At 39.7% G+C, this 23654-nt stretch overlaps 1 protein-coding gene across 13 annotated transcripts in view; it reads right to left on the bottom strand.

Moving 5' to 3' along the window:
• Positions 1–23654, bottom strand: part of ERC1 (ELKS/RAB6-interacting/CAST family member 1) — a 663469-nt gene that overhangs the window by 29328 nt on the left and 610487 nt on the right. For 10 of the 13 annotated variants that reach the window (XM_053557122.1, XM_053557121.1, XM_053557120.1 and 7 more), the window contains one exon: positions 20174–20362. In XM_053557122.1, the coding sequence (XP_053413097.1) occupies positions 20174–20362 (189 nt within the window). Of the gene's footprint in view, positions 1–20173; positions 20363–23654 lie in introns of those variants that run through there. The other 3 variants (XM_053557131.1, XM_053557132.1, XM_053557130.1) reach the window with 1 other exon arrangement.

The raw sequence follows: 23654 nt of genomic DNA, 5'->3' as shown, positions 1-23654 counted from the left end.
GACTTAAATTCAAAAAAAAATTAAATTTTAGAATAATTTCAAACATAGAAAAGAGTTTTACAAAGAACATCACGTAATGAAAAGCAAGGGAGTTTTTCAAGAGTGGCGGGGATACATCAGAAGGACATGGGGAAAATGTACTGGAGAATTTGAACATCAAATAATAACAACAGATTATAACGCACTGAATACAATCAGTATCTATGGGTGTAATCGGGTACAGACTTCACTGGACCCCTTACATTGCTGACATGTTGCTACATTTGCCTGTCGTTCGTTCATTTACCCTCCTGACAGATCTGCCTCTGTGTCCACACCCGCATATGTCTGTATTCACAGCTGCATCTGCGTCTGTAGCGCTCTCTCTCTGCTTCTCAATCATCACATGCAGGTTCTACTTTGTTTGGCAGGAACATCGTGTGCGTTCTTCTCAGTGCACGTTATCAGGAAGCACAAAATGCTGATCTGTCCCATTACTGGTGATGCTAAACTGTTAGATTATTCCAGTGTATATTAACTATAATATTTTGTAGTAATCAATCATTTGAAATACATTTTTTTGGTGAGGAGACAGTTTCAGTCTATGCAAATATCCTGCTCCTTAACAAACTTTTACCCAGTGATTTTCCATAATTTTTGATGATACTTGCTCAAATCATTTACTACTATGATGGGTGCCAAATGGTGATTCTCTAATTCCATCATTTCATCTACCTTTAGCTGGCATTCTACTACAGGATAGAGTTCTTTCTCCCCCATTTATTTGTTTATACAAGTAAGTAATGCATTCATTTATCTCTTTATACAAGAATAGACTCACAGATTTATATTTTATTTAATGGGTTATAATATGTTTTCCTATTTATGTTGATGCTCAAATTCTCCAAGATTTTCCACATGACCTTCTGATACATCCCCATCATTCTTGAGAAATAACCTTACTTTCTGGTACAAAATGTCCTGGGATTATCTTGTGCTTTCTCACACACACCCTAGACTAGGCCATTTCTCTAAAGAGCCCTGGGTCCTTTTGACAGGAAAAGGTACCTAGAAACAAACATTTGTGTACTAAGTGAACTCCTTGTCACTGCTTCTACGCCTTCTCAGCAGACAAAAGGTTAGAGAATGTGTGTGTGTGGGTATATATGTATGTGTGTATATATATATATATATATATATAGAGAGAGAGAGAGAGAGAGAGAGAGAGAAAGAAATAGAGAGGGGGGGAATAATTCCCAGGACATTTTGTACCACACGTGGAGAGATCTACAAACATGTATTTATCTGTTAAAACTAGGAGTTCATATCAATACTTCTAAAAACAATCCAACACTGTAGGGTTTATCTTTACTTTTTCATATTTGTTACTCTCTTCTCCTATAATGACAAACACATTATCCCCAATATACTTTCCCTAATATATTTACTTGTCTGATCAATCTCCCAAACATATGGGCCACCTTCCTGGCCCTGGCTTTCAATTTTCTACCCATGCTAGCCTAATCCTCACTCCAGGCTTGCCGAAAATGCTGGTCATGTGAGTTGAATTCTTGGTCTCAGCCTGACAAACACACCAGTTGTGCTGTGCTGGCAGAATCTTTGGTTCTGCCAAATGCAGAGGCTCAAATCCTTAGATCCAACTCTATTGCTAAATTTGACAGTTGTGCTATTCAAATCCTTTGCCTCTGCCCTGCTGGCCATTTTGGTTATATTAACCACATCCTTGGCCCCAGCCCCACGTACCATGGCAGCTGATTCCTCAACAATGACAAAGGGGAAAGGGCAGATTGACCGTTAAACTATGACTCTGCACTTAAAAGGAACACTGAATGTGTACCTTCCAGTATCTGTCAAAAGCTAGATCCTTCAACTTATTACTTCTTTTTTTTTTTTGTAGAGACAGAGTCTCAATTTATGGCCCTCGGTAGAGTGCCATGGCATCACACAGCTCACAGCAACCTCCAACTCCTGGGCTTAAGCGATTCTCTTGCCTCAGCCTCCCAAGTAGCTGGGACTACAGGCGCCCACCACAACGCACAGCTATTTTTTGGTTGCAATTCAGCTGGGGCCGGGTTTGAACCCACCACCCTCGGTATATGGGGCCAGCGCCTTACCAACTGAGCCACAGGCGCTGCCCAACTTATTACTTCTTAACATATTTAAAAATTTGGTTGAAACTACTAACATTTAGAGCAGTGGTTCTCAACCTGTGGGTCGCAATCCCTTTGCAACAATGAAAATACATCGCGACGTTAGGAAGGTTGAGAACCACTGATTTAGAGTGTCTTTCCAAAGACCTAAAATTTTATTCCTTATATTAATCAAAATATTAGGTATCTGAGTACATGGGCGGTAATATTTAGGGTCTCCTAGAGACCTAAATATTATTGAAATGAACTCTGGTGTTATGACATTGCTGAGATGTTTATTTATTTTTATTTTGAGACACAGTCTCACTTTGTTGCCCTCTGTAGAGTTCTGTGGAATCATAGCTTATAGAAACTTCAAATTCTTGGGCTCAAGTGATTCTCTTGCCTCAGCCTCCACGGTAGCTGTGATTACAGGTGCCTGACACAATATCAGGCTATTTTTAGAGATGAGGTCTTGCTCTGGCTCAGGCTGGTCTCGAACCTGTGAGCTCAGGCAATCCACCTACCTCAGCTTCCCAGAGTGCTAGAATTACAGAAGTGAGCCACCATGCCTGGCCTGCTGAGATGTTAAAAAAAAAAAAAAAAACCCGTATCTATGAAACTCACTGTTGTATTTAATGAAAAGATGTTGAAGACACTGCTTACAATTTGGTTCTTTATGAGGACTCATGGGGGAGAAATTTCCTTCAGATCTCAGAATTAGTGTCTGCTGAACTACTGGTTTGTTTGTTGTCTTTTGAGATACTGTAACTATACAATGATAGTCATGTGCCACTTAATGACAGGGATACATTCCGAGAAATGTGTCATTAGGTGATTTTACCCTTGTGCAAACATCACACAGTGAATTTACACAAACCTAGATAGTGTACCCTCCTATATACCCAGGCTAAATGGCACAGCCTGTTCCTCCTAGGCCATAAACCTGTACAGCATACTATGGTACCGAATACTGGGAATTGGAATTCAATGGTAAGTATTTGTGTATCCAAACATATCTGGACATAGTTGCATATGTGGTCCATCATTATGTAGTGTAATCAAACTTTTCTCTTGGTAGTGCCTAAGAGGTCGCTCCCCGCTTCACCTTATCCTTTTCTACTCTTTTTCTCTTTGTTATTAGAATCACAGGGATGGGCATGCAGGAAGGAAGAAAACTCTTCAGGGGATTCTGATGGCCACCCTCAGAGAAACACTGCTTCAGAACTGTCCGCTCAGTCTGGAGCACTGAGTTACCACTCATCTCACTCTAAGACATGCTCCCCCTCAACCTTAAAGCTGGACTAATACAATATAGTGAATATAACTTCTAATTTAGTATGATTTGAAAGAAGTAAAAAAATATGAAGTAGACAAAAAAATTATCTCAAAGAGGTAAAATAATGGCTGTTCTTTCATATATATACGTTATTTAGAATATCTGACCTGGTACAAGTATACTTAGATGTTGGAACTTGGTGTGATTTCAGCTAGATGTAAAGTGGCCCTGAATTCATTACATGAAAAATAAATACTTGGTAGAGTATAGAGATGGAAAACCAAAAGCACAGGAATCAATACTTGAGTCTTCAAAAAATACCTGCCATCTAAAATCTTTAAAGTACATACAATTAAGTACACATAGAATACATAAAATTTCTTTGTATCAGAATACTTTGACCCAAGAACAAAATGTAGATTTGTTACCATATTCACTTTATAACTATATGAGCCATTGCACTGGTGACAAGTTGAAAAGGTGAAGTTCATTGTTGCAGGGAAATTGTGTTATACAGCACAGCGGTGTATGAGTCAGGAGAGCCATAGGAGACTTATAAATGTTTCCTCACTTCATTGTAAAGCTGAATACAATCACTTACAGTTATGAGAAAGATCACACATGTGAGTGTGGTCTTTCCAGTACTTGCACCGGTGGTGATCTGGTGTTTTCCACCCTGTTACATCTTTCTGAAACTAAAAAACTGATGTGTAGCATATGTTTAGTACAGCCTTTTAAAAATATACAATGTTTATGTTAAACCCACTGTTATCCCTCTGAAACACATCAGAACCCACATCGTTGGGCTTTATGAAGAAGTACGAAATTTTAAAACTCAAAATTGTTTGCATATAGTATATTCAAGGGAAAAGCAATTTGTCAAAAATGTTTTAGTTGACATTTTCCCACAATTTTCATGAAGTTCTGTAATGTTCACCTAAGAACCAATAACTCAACTCCTTGAGCAGATATTAGCTCTTTACGAGGTAGTGTCAACAGTGGATTCATGGAAACAAAGATTCCTGCCCAAAGGATACCAATATGGCTTGGCAAAGAAATGAAGGCGTCTTATACATGAGAAGTTGTAAGTGCAGTGTGGAGAACCTGGACCTGGAATTTCAATTATGAACTGTTGATTCTGAAAGCTGACAGCAGTCAAATAGGGGAATGTCCTAGAATAAATGTAATTGGATCTTGAACCCCAATCTGTTTGTGTTTTTTTGAGACAGTCACACTTTGTTGCCCTTCGTAGAATGCTCTGGCCTCATAGTTCACAGCAACCTCAAACTCTCGGGCTCCAGTGATGTTCTCGCCTCAGCCTCCCAAGTAGCTGAGATACAGGTATCCGCCACAACACCTGGCTAATTTTAGAGACAAGGTCTTGCTCTGGCTCAGGCTGGTCTCAAACCTGTGCGCTCAGGTAATCTGCCCGCCTCAGCCTCCCAGAGTGCTAGGATTACAGGCATGAGCCACCATGCCTAGCCCCCTCAATCTGTTTTTTTAAATAACCCTCTCCCTTAATTAACTAGTTGACCCTCTCAGTTGTTTTCCAGAAATGATGGACTCAAACTCTTGGCCTCAAGTGATCCTCCTTTTTTGGCCTCCCAAAGTGCTGGGATTACAGATGTAAGCTACCTGTCCTGAAAGAATGGATTTTCTATAAGACAAAAGAGTCGAGATTCTGAAAGCCCTTCCTGATGCCAAGATTCATTATCTTTCACAACGGGTCCCCAAAGCACATGACTCCACATTTAAAAGCCTATGATTTTCTACATTCCAAGAGATGGATTTGAGGCAGTTTCTCCTGTTCTCCTGGCAATATGTCTATTAAAAAATTCCTTTCTGGGCTGGGCAAGGTGGCTCATACCTTTAATCCCAGCACTCTTGGAGGTCAAGGTGGGCGGATTGCCTGAGCTCATAGGTTCAAGACCAGCCTGAGCCAGAGTGACACTCTGCCACTAAAAATAGCTGAGTGTTGTGGCGGGTGCTGGTAGTCCCAGATACTTGGGAGGTTGAGGCCGGAGAATCACTTGAGCTCAAGAGTTGGGAGGTTTCTGTGAGCTATGAGGCCACAGCACTCTACTGTGGGCAACAAAGTGAGATTGTCTCAAAACAAAACAAAAAATCCTTTCCTGGCAATCTTTGTTGTCATAATAATTGAATCTTTGTGCAATTGGACCTAGATTGAAACCCCTTGTGACAACAGAATGATTATAGGGCCTATGTTTAGTAATAAAGAACAGAAAAAAAGCGTAAGATGATAACGTATGTTTTAAATTTACATCACATTAAATGATAACTGCATACAGCCAATCCCTGGGTTACAGACAAAATAGGTTCTGTAGGTTTGTTCTTAAGTTGAATTTGTATCTTAGCTGGAATAGGCATTTTTACCTATTAACTGTAATAACCTCTATTTGTAAGTGCAAGTCAAATGTCAGTTATATGTCTGTAACTTGGGGACTTATTGTAATAGTCCCCATTCATAACTGCAAATTGTATATAAGTTAGATGTTTATAACTTGGGGACTACTGTATTGTTTAGGGCTACATATATGTATATACATTAAAAAGGTTTAAAATGTGGACTGTAAAAATGCACACCAATTTAGGACAGTGGTTGCCACTTTGTGCCCTGAGAAGGGGTACAAAGAGGACTTTAGCTATGATTACAGACAGGAAAACTAAAGTGCTTTTCCTACTCTCACAAGTTCAACACAACACTCTGACAACAGATTCTCCACCAGACACCAAATGGACATCCTATAATTTAATTAAATTATGATACTATCTACTTAGAGACAGCATCAGATTCCATGGGGTAGGGGCTAGATCCGTAAGATTTCCTGAAGCCCCAACCCCAACTTCAGATGTCAGTACAAGCCCCAGGTTGTGGACTGTGCTTCTGACTGACTGGCTATAAATCAAGGTTCCAAGGCTCCCCTCATGTTAGGTTAATTTGGTGGAATGGCTTATAGTGCTCAGGGAAACACAGCCTGCAATGGCTATCAATGCGGCCCAAACCGAAATTGTAACCTTACTTAAAACATTACAAGTTTTTTTGTGATTTTTTTGGTGGAACTTAATTGTGTGGTTCTCAAGTATGAACTTTGTAGATGATGTCACTTAAACGTAAGTTTGCTCTGGCCCTTTGCAAGCATGTGTGGCTTCCAGTGTGCCATCTTCCAAGACATTACATGTGTTGGTGGTAACCTGGTAAGGCAGTGATGGATTATCAATAATATTTCAACCAACCATTGCAATGTTAGACATTTAATGTTACTGGGAAGTCGGGTAGGCTTCCTTATTGATTACTAAGGGCACTTCCACACCTCGGCAGCAGCATCTCACATGTTGTCCACTGTGCTTTACAAATCAGCCTCCACTTCCCCCTGCATCGGCAGCCGAGGTGTGGGAGGACTCAAGCCTTGCTTTCTATTTTCCAATCAATTTCCATAATAAAAGTAAATATAATTCCTTATTTTTATATTCCTTATAATAAATATAATTCCTTATATTATATTCCTTATAATAAAAGTAAATATAATTCCTTATCTATTATTTTTTAATCTCACCATGGTTTCTATAATGTCTCAAAAGAAAACGTAACCCCCACAAGAAAAATTATAGATGAAGGAAGATTATTCAGTGAAAAGTAGACAGGACTACGATTTTGTCAAAGCAAACAGTAAGGCACTCTGCATAACTTGCAGGGAATTTTTGCAAATTTTCAAAAACCACAATTTGAAAAGTCATGATATGCAAAAACATGCTGCCAAATTCAACATGTATGAAGGATTGTGTTGTAAGGACAAAATGGCAGAACTGAAAAAAGTCTGTCTTCTCAACAAAATCTTTTTTCAAAAGTTATAAGTCAGATGCATTCCTTCGTAAAAGCTAGTTACATGGTAGCATATTTAATAGCAAAAAAATCAAAACCATTTACTGATGGTGAGTTTATTAAGCAATGTATGGAAAGCATGGCAGGTATAATTTACCCTGAGAAAAGGGGGTAGTTCTAAAATTGGTTTGTCTCACCAGGCTACAGCCAGGTGACTGAAGAAAGTGAAAAAATCTATCTAAAGAAGTACAAAGAGTAAAGCTGCTAATCTTAAATTTTATGGTTCGGTGACAGACGACAGCACTGAGGCTACAAATATGGCTCAGTGTGCCATTTCGATTATGAAAGGTGTAAGCAGTGGGGGAAGTGCCATCCCCTTGTGGATGGGCAAATCCACAGTTTGGGCTATCCTTTGGCCTGTTGGGGTGGGACTAACTAGGTCTTTTGTGTTCTTTGTCTTAGGATAGGAGGAGGAAGGAGAAGAGGGGGGAGAGAAGAGAGGAAGATGGGAGGGAAAAAGGAGGAGGGGGAAGGGTTTATGTGGGACTGTGTTAGGTCCCCAGCAGATTCGAGGTATTGGTGATGAATATAATGTCACTGAAGAAACAGCTTCTTTAGTGCCATTAAAAGATATAACTAAATCAAGAGAGTTATACAAAGCAGTAAGAAGTATGTTAAAGTGATTTTCTTTGTCCACTTCAAAATATCTGGTAGGTGTAAGAGAGGAACTTAAAAAATTAATAGTAGAGGATGCAACTGCCACCAAAAACTCACATTTGATGAAATGTCATTGCATAGTACATCAAGCTTTAAAAAGGGATAACATCATGCAAATCATTATCAAGAGTGAATTTCAAAGGGGCCAATGAATCGAATCATTGTCAATTCTAGGAATCCTTAAAAGTATTAATGTTGACTATGGCTACATCATTTACTTTCTGGAAGTAAGATGGCTAAGTGGAAAAGATTTTATGATTGTGGCATGCTATCAAGTCGTTTATGGTATCAAAAGCCAAATTAGTGCCAGAACTTGATGATGAAAACTGGAGTATGGATTTAGCATTTTTAGTGGATTTAACAACTCATTTAAATGAGTTAAACATAGGTCTTCAAGGTGAAAACCAACTTATAAATATGGTGTATCAAACCATAATAGTGTTTCAAACTAAACTGAAATTATGGCAATTTCCTGCATTTCAACACATTGACTAAACACAGCCCTGTGAAGAGCAAAACATATGCAGCCTTATTTTTCAGTTTGATACAAGAATTTGAAAACAGATTTCAAGATTTCCAGGAACATAACCAATTTTTAGAGCCTGTGCAACTCCATTTTTAGTCAACATAATATGTTATCTGTTAATTTTCAAATGGAATGCATAGAGCTGCAAGCTGAGATTCAACTTACAGAAACATTTAGCCATGTTTCTTTATTGAACTTTTATGGGTTCTATCTTCCCGGAGACAAAAATCCTTCACTTTATAGTTACACCTAATTCATGCCATTGATTTTTAGCAGCACCTACATTTGGAAGCAACTATTTTCAAGAATGAAGTGTATTAAGAATAAAATTAGAACCAAAGTATCTGATGAGCACCTTGAAAACTCACTGAGAATTGCAACTACTTCCATTGAATCAGATGTTGACGCATTAGTTTCTTAAATACAATGTCACATATCCTACTAGTTTTATATTGCTCACTTTTCTTTCACTTTTGCAGTAAAAAATACCAAAAAAAAAAAAAGATTTTGTTATGTACATTTTCTATATTAGTGATTGCAAACGTGGGATCTGCTCGATAATTTTAAAAGGCTCTCTAAACAGGTTGTTGCTTAATTAGGATTATTATGTGAGGACTTTTTTGCTTATCTGTTGTGCTTATCACAAAAAACTATGCGTGGACCTATTTTTTGCTCATCAGTTTTCATAGTGTTTCGGTATTTAATGTGTGGCTCAAGACTATTCTTCCAGTGTTTGACTCTTCTTCCTAGAAGAGTCAAAAAGTTGGTCACCCCTGCTTTAAAGGATACAAATGAACAACTGGAAGATGAGAGTCACAGGGCAAGGGACGTAGGGAGGGAGGTAGAGCTCCATAGCCACTCCCAGCATGCTACCCTCTAGGCACCCAGGTGCCTTCAGCTCTCGGGAACCCCATCCAGGCACTGTCCTTCTGGGTTTTTACGAATGCTTCAGTAAGTGGGCAGGATTGATTACATTATTGACCATGGGTGAGCAACTCAACCTTCAGTCCCATTCCCTCACCAGAGGTTAGGGTGTGAGACTGGAAGTCCCAATCCTCTAATCACTTGGTTGATTCCTTTTGTTAAAGAGTCGTCTGGGGGCAAAAACTGGAGTGATATATATATGTATATCATGGAAAAAATGGCAAATAAAACTTCTCACAGAGGAAAACTTCTCTGGAATCCTCTGCAAGTAATTTTTGTGACTTACAAAATACACATACACACAGGATGTGTACGTATATATTAAGACTGTTCTCATGGACACAGAATGATAATCAGCTTAAAGTTAAGAAGGCCTAGATATAACTAGTAATTGGCTCGGAATTTTCCACCCTCAAGATTCCAGAAGAGGAACAATTTCAAGGTTAAGGTGGGGTCATCAGGCTGTTTCTTAGGAAATTATTTACCGAAAATAATGATGAACACCATCATCTATAGGTACTGTAATTCTCATAAGAACATGTCCATTGCAAGGTGAAGGAACAGGTATAGAAATGCTAAGAAAACTAAAATCAAATAGACAGGAAGTGGAGAGGAACAATGCAAATCCAAGTCTACTCTAAAATCCAGACCCATAACTTCCACAGTACACTGGGCACTAACGTACGTATGTCTGCCTGTCATCCATTTACCCATCTCTGTAATTCAATTCAATCCAAAGGAATATATCACACTCAAAGAAAACTCCAAAGAGTATAATATTTGGGGGCATACTTACAAAACTCAAAAATGAAAGTCACTGTTATGAATGGATTCAAGGCAGAGCCCAGAAAGAACTTTATCACGTTCTGCTATCTAGCTGTCCTATAATTATCATTAAACCACTACAGGAAGTCTGACAAGTAGAAAAAAAATTAATAGCACTATAAGGCCTAAATAATCTTCTAATTTTTGAAAAGGAACATTCTACTTGGAGTAAATCAATGCCAGCTCAGTCAATTTTATAGCATCAGTAATAAAATGACATTAATCATCGTATTTTTCAAGCAGCCCATTATGGAATTCTGACACAACGATAAGACTTTATTTCCTAATTCCTTCCCAGGCTCTGTCTTAAATCTACTCACAGCACTGATTTTTAATCTTTTAGTTTGTAACTCTGACCAAGAATTTTATGTTCTCATCATTAAATTTTTTTAAAGATAAGATTTATTCGTTTTTCCAATCTATCTGAATTTTTAATGATATAATACTATGGGTTGTATACCTGCCAAATGTACGACTTTCTTAAAAAAGAAAAAAAAGAAAGCTTACAGAATTGAGAAAGCTTAACTACCTTGGAGGGAGAATCTTTGATAAAGTGATTCATGATTGCGTATGTGGGCTGACATTCCTTCTCTTTATATTCACCACCACACAGGGTTTCTCTGTAACGACGCGGGGAATACTGTATATTATCTCAGCAAGCTGATAGCAGTCCTGAAGGGAGGTGTTCCTTTCCTACCCCCGTTTTAGTGATGGAAAAAGTGGGGCTCAGAAAGCTTAAGAGTTGCTCTATGTCCTAAAGCCAGAAAGTGACAGAGCTGACTTGGAACCCAGATGTGACTTGAGTGCCATTGCTTCTTCTAATACACCACTGTGTGCGTGTGTGTGAGCATGTATGAGGGTACATGTGTGTTTTAAGATGTGGAGACCACTCCTTTGAATATGCTCCTTGGATTTTATCTCTACTTGGTCAGAAGAGATTCCAAACTGGAATAGTGAAGGAACATCTTGTTTCCCTTCTGATCTTCTTGCTCTCATTCTTTAAAAGTTCAGGAAGTTACCTTGTTCTTCATCTGGCTCTTCAAATAGTCCATATCCCCTAACCAGGTAAGCACAAATTGAAGTACCAGTTACTATCAGCACTCAAAAAGCTTAAGAAGGCACACGCAGTGAACTGTTCTCATCTCTCTTTTAGATGTATTCTGTACAGAAACACACAGTAAAAATATTGGGGCATAAGCTTAACAGACTATAGCTGTCCTAGTAAGCAAAACTTGAGGGTCTTGGAAAAAGAGCTTTGTGTAAAGATGTGTAAATTTTGTATAAGGACCAGGAAATACCAGAAGCCTTAAAATAATGCCCTTTGTGCATTTTCTCCTTTTACCTTGCAAGCTGACAACGGTCCAAGTTTGTGAGGAATTCTACTTCTGCTTAGCATGTAGAAAGCCCTAAGAGAATATTGCCCCTACATAACAACAAGAAAAGGCTGCACAAACTACAAAACCATGTATTGTTAAAGCCTATAAAGTGGAGGTCCCAAGGTAACTAGGTGAACGGAATTCGAGGATGACAAGCCCGTCTGAGGAGAGACACATCTCTGGCATAGCACAGGAGGAAGAGGTGGCAGCTCCTGAAGTAGGTATGAAGAAAGTAATTACAGTTTAAAGAAATTCTTAAACTTGGATATGGGGCAGTGTGACAGACCAGAATCCCTTGGATATGAGGAGTCCGTACCCACTCTGCAACTTCTCCCGTGGCCTCCACTGAGTGTCTTGTTGGAGAGGCTGGGCACAGAGCAGAACATCTGAGAGGCACTCTGCACAGGTGTGTGGGGCCTGCCACCGAGAGGGCACAACAGGAGAACTAGAGAACTCTGCCCATGCTCTGGGCCTCTCTGAGCACAGGTGGCTCCCGTGGGGAAACAGGCCCATCTGACCCTGGACTCTTCTCTGATAGGAAGCAAAACCATGTGCCTCAGAAGAGCAAGAAACCGTTTAGAGCCTGCAGCCTGGCCCTGTTTGGCAGGAAAATCCATGTGCTGCTGCGCGCAGTGGAGGTGACCCTCATGGCCTCTGTGCCTGGGCAAAGACTGGCTGCTACCAGAGGAGGAACAGAAAATCACCCTAACTCTTATGCTGACACTAGGCAAAAGCAAACTGTCGCCAGGAAAGAGATGGAAAGTCCACACTAGGCCCTGAAATTATGAACTGCTTCACGGCAGAAGTCTACTGCTAGAGGGAAAGGACAGGATACCCGCATGTGGTTCAGGTCCTGCCCTGAGCAGTGAGGAGATGCTGTGTGTCATGAGGGGTGGGACAGGAGAATGAGGAAACCATTGCTTCCTCCACCATCAGTCTTGTACTGAGTAACAAGAAACGGCAACTACTGGAAGATGAGCTCTCTACAGTGTAGGCATATAGGATCTGCTGAAAGCTGAGAGCAAAGCAGGAAAATTGAGAAAAATCAGCACTTTAGAATTTACATTAGGTATAACAGCAGCGTTCAACCAGCAGAAAATTTAAAGCCTGTGGTGCCATGAAGTAATATAGCAAAAACAAACTCAAACCAGCTTAGTCCATAATGCCAATGGCTTCTCAGAAGATGAGGAATGCCTATTTCTACACATAAATGTTATTTACCTCAGTTTCTACTACTTTCATACTTAGAATATTTAAATTTTAATAAAAAATTATGAAACACATGAAAAAAGAAAGTAACCTTGAAGATAAATCAATAGGAATTATGCGCAATAAGAAAAGGCATCTCCAAACATAATGAGATACAAAGTAGAAAACAAAATATAGGAAGTTCCTGAGTTATAAACATCCGACAGATATTGGACTTGCACTTACAAACGAAGGCTATTATGGGTAATAGATAAACTTATCTTTTCCAATTTACATACAAATTCAACGTAGGAACAAAACTACAGAACCTGTCTTGTTCATAACCTAGGGACTGCCTATAAAACACAACAAAACAGGACATGGCGGAGATGTAGAACACTCAATAGTCTAACAGGTATGTAACTGGAGTCACAGAAGAAGAGGGGTGCAAGGGGCAGAAGACATATTTGAAGAGATAGTCACCAAGAATTTTCCAAAATTAACGAAAGACAATGAAACGTAAATCTAAGGGGCTCAGAGAATCCCAAACAGGATAAATATAAAGACAAACACAACTAGGTACATTATCATCAATGGTTGAAAACCAAAGAAATAGAGAATATCTTGAAAGCAGCCAGAGAAAAAAGCATGGCAGGCCAAAAAGCCCCCCAAACAAACAAACAAACCCAAACTGTATCAATACGGCAGACTTCAACAGAAACTGCAAACCAAAATAAAATAGAACAAAGTCCTCAAAGCATTAAAAGAAAAAAAGGAAAAAACTTCCTGTCAACCAAAAGAATCTATATCCAGAGAAGAACATCTTTAAAGCAAAGGTGCGTTAGTTTCTGAGGGCTGCTAGAGCAAAATGCCATTGTCAGGCCAGGTGTGTTGCTCACAGCTGTAATCCTAGCACTTTGGAAGGCAGAGGCAGGAGGAGTGCTGGATGATGAAGTGAGATCCTGTTTCTTTTTTTTTTGCAGTTTCTGGCAGGGGCTGGGTTTGAACCTGCCACCTCTAGCATATGGGGCCAGTGCCCTACTCCTTTGAGCCACAGGCGCTGCCCGAGATCCTGTTTCTTTAAAACAAGGCAGGACAAAACAAAACAGAACAAAACAAAAGCAAATGCAAAAAAAGAAAAAGGAAGAAAAAAGAAAAAAAGGAAACTCCATACTTTTCTTTCTTCTGAGGCTTCTCTCCCTGGCTTGCACATGGCTTCCTTTTTGCTGTGTTCTCCTATGGTCATTTTCTCTTTGTGTACACCCTGGTGTGTTCTTATAAGGACACCAGTCATTGGATTAGGGCCTATCCTAATGGCCATTTTACTTATCTCTTCAAAGGCCTTATCTCCAAATACAGTCTTATTCTGAGGTGCTGAGGTGCCCTTAAAAATGGTTAAGAGGGTAAATTTTATGTGTATTTTACCACTATGAAAATTTTTGAAAAAAAAAAAAATGTCTGAAGCAAAATCAGTTAACAACATACCGTTAAATGAAGGAACACCATGTATGACGACAATAGCATAAAGTCTGGGACAGAGGAAATGGAAGTATACTATTCAAAGATTCCTATACTGTAGGTGTACACACACCTGAAGTGGTATGCTCTCTCTTCTTCAACTATGGTTAAGTTAAAGATGTACACTGTGAACCACGGAGCAATTACTTAGAAAGATGGTAGAGGGTTTGAGCTTATGAGCTACTAGGAGAAATAAAACAACAAAAAATAATTCAGAAGCAAGCAGGGAAAGAGGAAAAAAGGCATAAATAATAAATGAAAAACAGAACAAATAGATGATACATTTAACCATTTCAATAATTACATCAAGTGCAAATGTTCTAGACACTTCAATTAGAAGATAACTGAATGTATGCTCTAAGAAACCTCCTTTAAGTATAAAGAAAGATAGCCTAAAAGCAAATCAATGTGTGGAAAAGATTTGCCATGGATCCACTAATCTATTTTTCATTTTTATTTTTTTGAGACAAAGGCTCACTCACTTGCCCTGGGTTGAGTGCTGTAGCATCATAGCTCACAGCAATCTCAAACTCCTGGGTTCATCTTCTTGTCTCAGCCTCCTGAGTAGCTCAGACTATAGACACCTGCACCTGGCTAGTTTTTCTATTTTTAGTAGAGATAAGGTTTTGTTCTTGTTCAGGTTTCGAGCTTCTGAGCTCAAGGGATCCACCTGCCTTGGCCGCCCAGAATACTAGGATTAAAGGCATGAGCCACTGTGCCTGACCATCACACACTAATCTAAAGAAAGCCGGAATACTTACCTTAATACCAGACAAACTAGACTTCTGAATAGGGACATTACGTAATGGTAATAGTCAATTCATGAAGAAGACATAACAATCCTTAATGATAACAGAGCTTCAAGAGACACAGAGCAAAAACTGGTAAGGTATGGAAAATAAACAAATTGCCACCTTTAGTTAGTATTGTAGCCAACCTCTAAGAGGGCAGAGAAAAAAATAATTGTAGGAAATCTTCAGATGTAAGGCTTTATTTATAGACGTCTGTAGACCAGGTAGTGGCAGATTATGTAGTCAAGACTCAAGGTGAAGTATGACTGGTTTCTAACATCAACAGTCAGACTACCCACAGCTATTAAGGGGCACTGAGGACAACTGTTTTGAGTTGCCAAAGAAATAATCATCTATGTATACACTAAGCATTCTCCACATGCATTGTACTGCGCTAGGTTCTTCAAAAATATAAGACATGGTTCTGGGGCGGCACCTGTGGCTCAGTGAGTAGGGCGCCGGCCCCATATGCCGAGGGTGGCGGGTTCAAACCCAGCCCCGGCCAAACTGTGACAAAAAAATAGCCGGGCGTTGTGGTGGGCGCCTGTAGTCCCAGCTGCTCAGGAGGCTGAGGCAAGAGAATCGCGTAAGCCCAAGAGTTAGAGGTTGCTGTGAGCCGTGTGATGCCACGGCACTCTACCAAGGGCCATAAAGTGAGACTCTGTCTCTACAAAAAAAAAAAAAAAAAAAAAAAAGACATGGTTCTGGCAGTGAAGAGTTAGAGGTTGCTGTGAGCCGTGTGATGCCACAGCACTCTACCCGAGGGCGGTACAGTGAGACTCTGTCTCTACAAAAAAAAAAAAAAAAAGACATGGTTCTGGCAGTGAAGAAACTTAAAATCTAGTTGGAGAAATAAGAATCACAAATATGCAATACAAAATAAACTATGTAGAACTCACTAGAATTAATTCACTCATTGAAGTTAATGAGCACATACCATGCACCCTGGCGTGGTGCTAATTTTAAGATGAAAATGATATGGTTCCTGCCTTTGACAGGCAGACAGGCCAGACTGGGGAGGCAGATATAAAATAAATTGTTACAGGGACTACAAAGGTTCTAAGGAGAAAGGACCACCCTCTGCCTGGGGTTTCGGAAAAGAATATTTAGAAGAAATGATATCTAAGCTGAGTTTGCAGAGTCCTATTTTGGTATTCCCCAGGGAGACAAGGTAGGGAAGGACATAGCTGGCAAAAGGAACAAGAGGAGCAAAACGATTCATGAAAAATGCTAAGTAGTTTGGTGTGCGTTTGAAGGACAGGCAGGTAACAAGTGCACGTTTAGAAGTCAGACTAAATGAAAGAAAGCTCTGTATGATATGAAAGGAGTTAAGACCTGATCTTGTCTGCCTTCATCTCCCCTCTATCTCTCATTTATTCAACAAATAATTACTGAGCAGCTATGAAATGCTAGTCATTGTTCTTGGTACAGAGGATACAGCCTTGAAGAGGACAGACAAAGCTCTTATCCTGTCCACATGGAGGTGGTGCTGGGGGGAGCATGGTGGCAGCAAAACGCACTGTAGTTACAGAGGTGAGAAGGCTCAACATCATAGAAACAAAACCATAAACAAGTACATGCAAAATAAACCAATACACGTATTTGCAGTAACTCTTATCTATCGTTTCTTGGCCTTCAAAACTGAAAGTCAAACCTTGATCACAATACCTTCACAGGCAAACCATTTTGTATGGTGAAAGAGGTGAAGAGGCAGACAATTGGTTGATTTTTCCATCAATCTTTAGTAGCTATGGAGAAGCTTATAGAAGGTGATATTAGTTAGTTATTTTCCTTTACAGATGGCTAAAGTCTCCTATTTCCCAAAGAATAGTGGAGAAGATACAATTTCAGACACATCAAACATAACTTTAGGAACTGAAGCAGGAATTCATAGCAACCTCATAGTTTCAATCAAGAGGAAACATGGCAATGTCCACAAGATATATGTGTGTAAGCAAAATTCTTTTGATGACTGTAACAATGTACAATGCTTAAGTCTATTAACGAATTTCAGGATTCATTCACTCAAAACTTTCTGAAAAATTCTTAGTTTGAAATTTTCTATCTTGTTCTCACTCTGAAGATATTTTTTTTCCCCTAGAAAGATCGAGTTAAGTCTATCCAGGCATATCTGAAACATAGGACTGAATGAAAACACTTTTTCCATTTCAAAGACAGACTATTTTACAAAGATATAACTTAATGCCAGTTAAACTCTGATACTTCTGTTGGCTGGGCAAGGTGGTGTATGCCTGTAATTCTAGCACTCTGGGAGGCTGAGGAGGGTGGATTGCCTGAGCACAGGAGTTCAAGACAAGCTTGAACAAGGGTGAGACCCTGACTCTACTTAAATAGAAAAATTAGCCGGACATCATGGCAGGTGCCTGTAGTCCCAGCTACTTGAGAGGCTGAGGTAGGAGGACTGCTCAGTTTGAGGTTGCTATGAGTAAGGCTGACACCATGGCATTCTACCTGTGATGACAGAGTAAGATTCTGTCTCAAAAAAATAAATAAATAAACTTTGATCCTACCATGTTAGAACTTTAAGAAGGGCTGTTTTTCTACCAAAAAATTGAAACAAAAGTCTTTAAAATAAACTAGCCAGTTGCCCTGTTTCCAGTGAGCTTTCAGTTTCATTTTTACTACTGGCTATTAATATCAAAAAGAGCTATTAGGGCCGGGCATGATGGCTCATGCCTATAATCACAGCACTCTGGGAGGCTGAGGCGGGTGGATTGCTTGAGCTCAACAATTTGAGATCAGCCTGAGCAAGAGAGAGACCCCATATCAAAAAAACAGCTAGGGGTTGTGGCAAGTGCCTGTAGTCCCAGCTACTTGGGAGGCTGAGGCAAGAGGACTGCTTGAGCCCAAGAGTTTGAGGTTGCTGTAACTATGATGCCACAGCACTCTACTGGGAGCAAGAAAGTGAGTCTCTGTCTCAAAAACAAAAAACAAAAAACAAAAACAGAGCTATTAAGAGTTTAATACTTCCCTTTACATTTTTTTCTCTTTCAAGAAAGAAAGAAATTAATATTCCTATAGGAACATGCTAAATTTGAGAAGTAGGCCATACCCTTTTCACATGATATAAGAGACGTATCATGGACTACTAGATATTAAACATATTCATGTGCTATTAGGCAATGTCCACAACTTGAGGGAGGGAGTGCAGCTCTAAGACTGTTTGCATTTCTTCACTTGGGAGTTGTCACTGCCATCTCTAACCTCACACCACAGAAGTTTTGTATTTGATCTAATTTTCATTCACACACTATGAGTAAACAAAGTTTAACAAATAGCAAGTATGTATCTGAAAACAGTGCATAGCTACAAAATTCTGATGAAGAGTTTTAGTAAATTTAAAACACCTGTGCATTCCTTTAGTCTTTCGGTTGCTATGATCACAGCTTATAAGGCATAAGGAACATCATCCACCTGTGTCTCTAAAGTAGGGACAAAGGGAGCTTTGAATTAATAATTTAAAAACTGTTCTTTTTCTCTTTCTCTATTTCTTGGTGTCCATGTAATTTTTCTTTCCTTCGCTTTCTATGTCTGCTTGCTATCTCTTCTATCCTCATCCTGTTTGCTCTTTTTTTAATTCACAATTTTTGTCTCCAAGCAGGCTTACCGTGTCATTATTGAACTAAAATTCACAATACGAAAAAAAAAAAGAAACTTTGGATTTTTGCAGGCAAGAGTAAACATAAAATGTAGCATAAGGGATGCTATAGACTGAATGTCTGTGTTGTGCACCAATTCCTAAATTGAAATCCTAACCCTCAATGTGATAGTATCAGGAGGTGGGGGGCTTTGGGGAAGTGATTAGGTTATGAGGTTAGCAGTCTGCAGGGAAGCAGAGGCTTCACCAGAAACCAGCCATGCTGGTACCCTCATCTGGGACTTCCAGCCTCTAGAACTGTGAGAAATAGATGTCTGTTTTCAATAAGCTGCACAGTTTGTGGCATTTTGTTATACTAGCTGGAATGGACCGAGACATGGGGTTAACCTAAACTAAATCATTTAATTGTTCTTTTACCTAAAAACTTGAGCCTATATTATAACCTACAATTCCCTAGAAACAAACAATTAAGATACATGCTATTGACTTGTCAAAAATCCATTTCCTGCCAGGTACAGTGGCTCAGGTCTGTAATCCTTGTACTTTGGGGGGCTCAGGTGGGAATATCACTTGAGGCCAAGAGTTCAAGACCAGCCCAGGCAACACAGTGAGACCTCATCTCTAAACAAAATGAAAAAAATTAGGTGATGTGATGGCACACACTTTGGTCTCATCTACTCATGAACCTCAGGCAGGAGGATTGCTTGAGCCCAGGGTTCAGCAAGTTGTGATCACAACCACTGCACTCCAGCCTGAGTGACAGATTGTAAAAAAAATTCCTTATGTAAACATCCTTAACTCAGACCCTCCTTCAGTGGTCACCACTTCTACGTAACTACCTATGGCATATGAACAGATTATGCTCAACACTCAGCCTTATAGATCAGCCCTTTCTGATACTTGAGTAAGTTATACTGAGGCAAGAATTAAGTGGCACTGCCTTCAAAAGGCAATCCCAGTATCTGCTGAAGACTATTCATTGCCAATAATCTTGAATCTAAGAGGAGAATGGTGGTTACCAGGGGGCAGGAGTAGGACAGATGTTGGTCAAAGAGTACAGAGTTTCAGTAAGAGAAGAAGAATAAGTTCAAGAGATATATTGTACAAAATGCTGACTAAACAATGTATTTTATTCTTGAAAATTGCTAAGAGTGTAGATTTTGTGTTCTCACCATAAAAAAGTATGTGAGGTAATACATACGTTAATTAGCTCAATTTAGCCATTTCACAATGTACAAATATTTTGAAACATGTTGTACATGATAAACATATACTTTTCAATTCAAAAACTAAATTTAAAGATTAAAAAAAATCTGAAATACTCCCACCAAAAAATCTTGGCTCCAAATACTGAATTCTACAAGGTAGGTCCAAATGCATGAACCTAAACAGCAGTTGGCTTTTAATAGGCTCTTGTCAAAGCTCCACCCCGAGGCTCACCTGCTCTTGAGTCATCTTCTGCAGCTTGTTGTTCCAAGCTGCCTGGTCATCGTCCAAGTTATAGGAAGCTGGTGGGGTGAGTCCACGAAGGATTTGGGGGTCTCGGTCATGGCAGAGGGCTGTCAGGTGTCCAATATACAACTTTAGTTTGCTTCTATTTTGATCAAGTTCTAAGAGGGACTGGATGATCTGAGGTGAAAAAAGGGAGGAAAGTCAAGGTCAATTTGAAATTATAAGTTCAAAACTCCTTATACCCCCCAAATCAAAGAAAACTGACCAAAGACCAAAGCTCTTCTAATCACTACTGAAACCTTCAAGATTATAAGAAGGGAACACTTCCATATTTCCTGTCACACACGACCACCATGCTGGGAGCTGGGGAGGGAATGCTGGCTTAGTATATCCACACCAAACCCCAAGTTCTGTATGTAGGCAGGGGATTGAGCACAAGGCTAACTTGTTTTTGCAGAGATGATGATATTCCTGATACAGAAAGACCCAAGTTACCTCACCATTTCTCTTTTTCACCATTTCTCTTTTCCTAACCTATGAATAGGTTAGGAAAAAGTGCTAGTGAAAATTGCTCCTTTGAAAGCTTGGACTACATATACTTCAAATGTTCCTCCACCTCTTGGAACGGAAGAAAAATTCTGTCTCTGGAGAAGGTGCATGTTTTTCTTGGCCAAGAGATGTGATGAGAGAACTCATTACTAGATCTGCCTCATCCTGGCTTAAGCGCTCTCGCTCATTTTCACAGAGGCTATCCAATATTCTTTCCAAACAGTGACTGATAAATCCTTATATAACACCAAATGCCTGACTCACAGCCAAGGACTCTCTAAAATTCTATGTTTTTCTTAAGTAACAGACCTGCTCTAAACCTTGTCTTTTCTATTCCCTTTACCCTGGTTGAGTAACTCACTATTCCCCTGACTTGCTCTGGAAGCTCACTGATTGACTGATGACTCCTGTGCCAGGGTTTCATTTGATGGTTCTAGCGACCACACTCTGGCCAGGTATTTGGTAGTGGGTCAAACCCTGGGGCGTTTAGGCAGAGAGCTGGGCCAGATCTCAGGTCACAGAACATGGAAGTATTCACATAGCATGCACTTGACACAGAGCAGCTGTGAGAGCTGCAGAGCCCTGCCAGATGCTGGCAGTTCTCAACACGCTCCCAAGGCTCACACAGCAGACGTCGGCACCTGCTGCTTGTCACCAGGCTGGCAATTTTCATCAACAGGACATCTCTGACCCAGCAAAAGAATAAGAAACTCAATAATCTCCAGGTAGCAAGGCCTGGTATTGCATTTGATCAGTAACACTGATTCCCCCTCAGAGAAAGGACTGCTGCAGCTGCTTTCCTTTAGTTCTTTATGAGGGTTTTAAAAATGAATAAAGTTTTCTGTTTTTTATTATGAAAACATATATTTTACTTTGAAAAATTTGGGAAAGATGAACAGTATAAAGAAAATCATAAAATTGCATACACTTGTATAGGTACTCTATCAAGAAACAATCATTTGCAACATTTTGGTGATTTTCTGCCAACTCTTTTAATAAACTTACATAAATCAATTTTAACAGTTTTATGCCCCACATTTTGCTAAATAGACACACTGTTTATCTATTTGACTTTATATTGTGAGTACTAGTCACAACATTATGTATTATTGGAAAATATGTTTTTTAATGGTCGCATAAAAATACAGCACATTTCTTTTGTTTCTAATACTATTACCAGGAAATAATTAAAAGAGAGTGAAGAATGGCTAAAACAATCTTTAGCTTACTAAAAATATCAGAACTCTGAGTTTAGGACTACATAGTATAATATAACACAGAAAACAGAGCCAGGCTAGAAAAACCAGAGAAAGTGAATCAACTTAGCAGTATTTTTACTTTTTCTTTTTTGCAGTTTTTTGCCTGGGCTTGGCTTGAACCTGCCACCTCCGGCATATGGGGCTGGTGCCCTACTCCTTTGAGCCACAGACGCTGCCCTATTTTTACTTTTTTAAACACATGCAATTCTATAAGGATAAAGGTTAGACACAAAAGTTCTGCTATGGAAGACTCTTGGGCTCTATAAGTTACCCTAATCAGCAGGCTTCTGGTACTAACTCTGTGCTGGAACTTCCTACCTCTGACTGGCACATCAACATAGCCAGACACAGGAAGGAAAAGAGTGTTTCAATCATGCAGAGGATTTGGAGAGTGGGGAAGTTGGATAGTTCTGACACACAACATCAATATCTCAAAGAGAATTGTTTTATTTCTGACCACAAATGCATACTCACTGTAGAAAGTTTAAAAACAATCTCAAAATATAGTCTTTGAAGGCAGTATCACTTTGAATGTATGCACACTTTGCTCAGCAATGGAGAAACTATCTAGTCATGGTTCTGCCATCACATTCCCCCAAGACTCCAAGTAATGCACCCCTATTTTGTTTCCTTTTTTCTTTTTGAGATAGATTCTCACTTTGTTGGCCTCGGTAGAGTGCCATGGTGTCACAGCTCACAGCAATCTCGAACTCTTGAGCTCAAGCAATCCTCTTGCCTCAGTTTGTTTGTTTGTTTATTTAGACAGAGCCTCAAGCTGTTGCCCTGGGTAGAGTGCTGTGGCATCACAGCTCACAGCAACCTCCAACTCTTGGGCTCAAGTGATTCTCCTGCCTCCACCTCCCAAGTAGTTGGGACTACAGGCACCCACCACAACACCCGACTATTTTGTGGTTGCAGCCGGCATTGTTATTTGGCAGGCCCAGGCTGGATTCGAACCCGCCAGTTCAGGTGTATGTGGCTGGCGCCTTAGCCACTTGAGCCACAGGTGCCGAGCCAGTTTTTTTACTTTTAGTAGAGAGGGCAGTCTCACTCTTGCTCAGGCTGGTCTCAAACTCATGAGCTCAAGTGATCCATCTGCCTCAGCCTCCCAGAATGCTAGGATTACAGGTGGGAACCACCATGCCTGGCCTTTGTTTCCCAATTTTTAAATCTTAGGTTTCTCTATCTTCTTTTGCAGATACATTGATTTAAAAAAGTCACTTTGGGGGCAGTGCGTGTGGCTCAAGGAGTAGGGTGCTGGCCCCATATACCGGGGGTGGTGGGTTCATGCCCAGCCCTGGCCAAAAATGCAAAAAAAAAAAAAAAATCACTTTGGGGATTTTCTCTGTGTTTGTGCAATTTATTCCTATTCCCTACACGTGTATGTAGAGTTGCCACCACAGAAATCCCACATTTAGGCTGCAAGGCTGAAAGAGCTAATTTCTTAGTTAATTGCCATTTTGCATTGGCAAACTGGCATTAAAAACTGTTATCACTGAAAAATGAGATAATGAGGCAAATATTCATAATGGAAAGGTCAAATTTCTTGCAGTAAAATGAGATTTAGAAGGATACTGGTGACATTTAAGGTTCTTGTTCTTCATCTACAATGAATCTCAAACTGATTTAAGTGCATTTAGTGCCGAAGTGCTAATTCATTA

This window comes from Nycticebus coucang, chromosome 12, assembly GCF_027406575.1.
Source record: "Nycticebus coucang isolate mNycCou1 chromosome 12, mNycCou1.pri, whole genome shotgun sequence".
NCBI classification, from domain to species: domain Eukaryota; kingdom Metazoa; phylum Chordata; class Mammalia; order Primates; family Lorisidae; genus Nycticebus; species Nycticebus coucang.
This window is presented reverse-complemented; position numbering and strand designations above follow the sequence as displayed.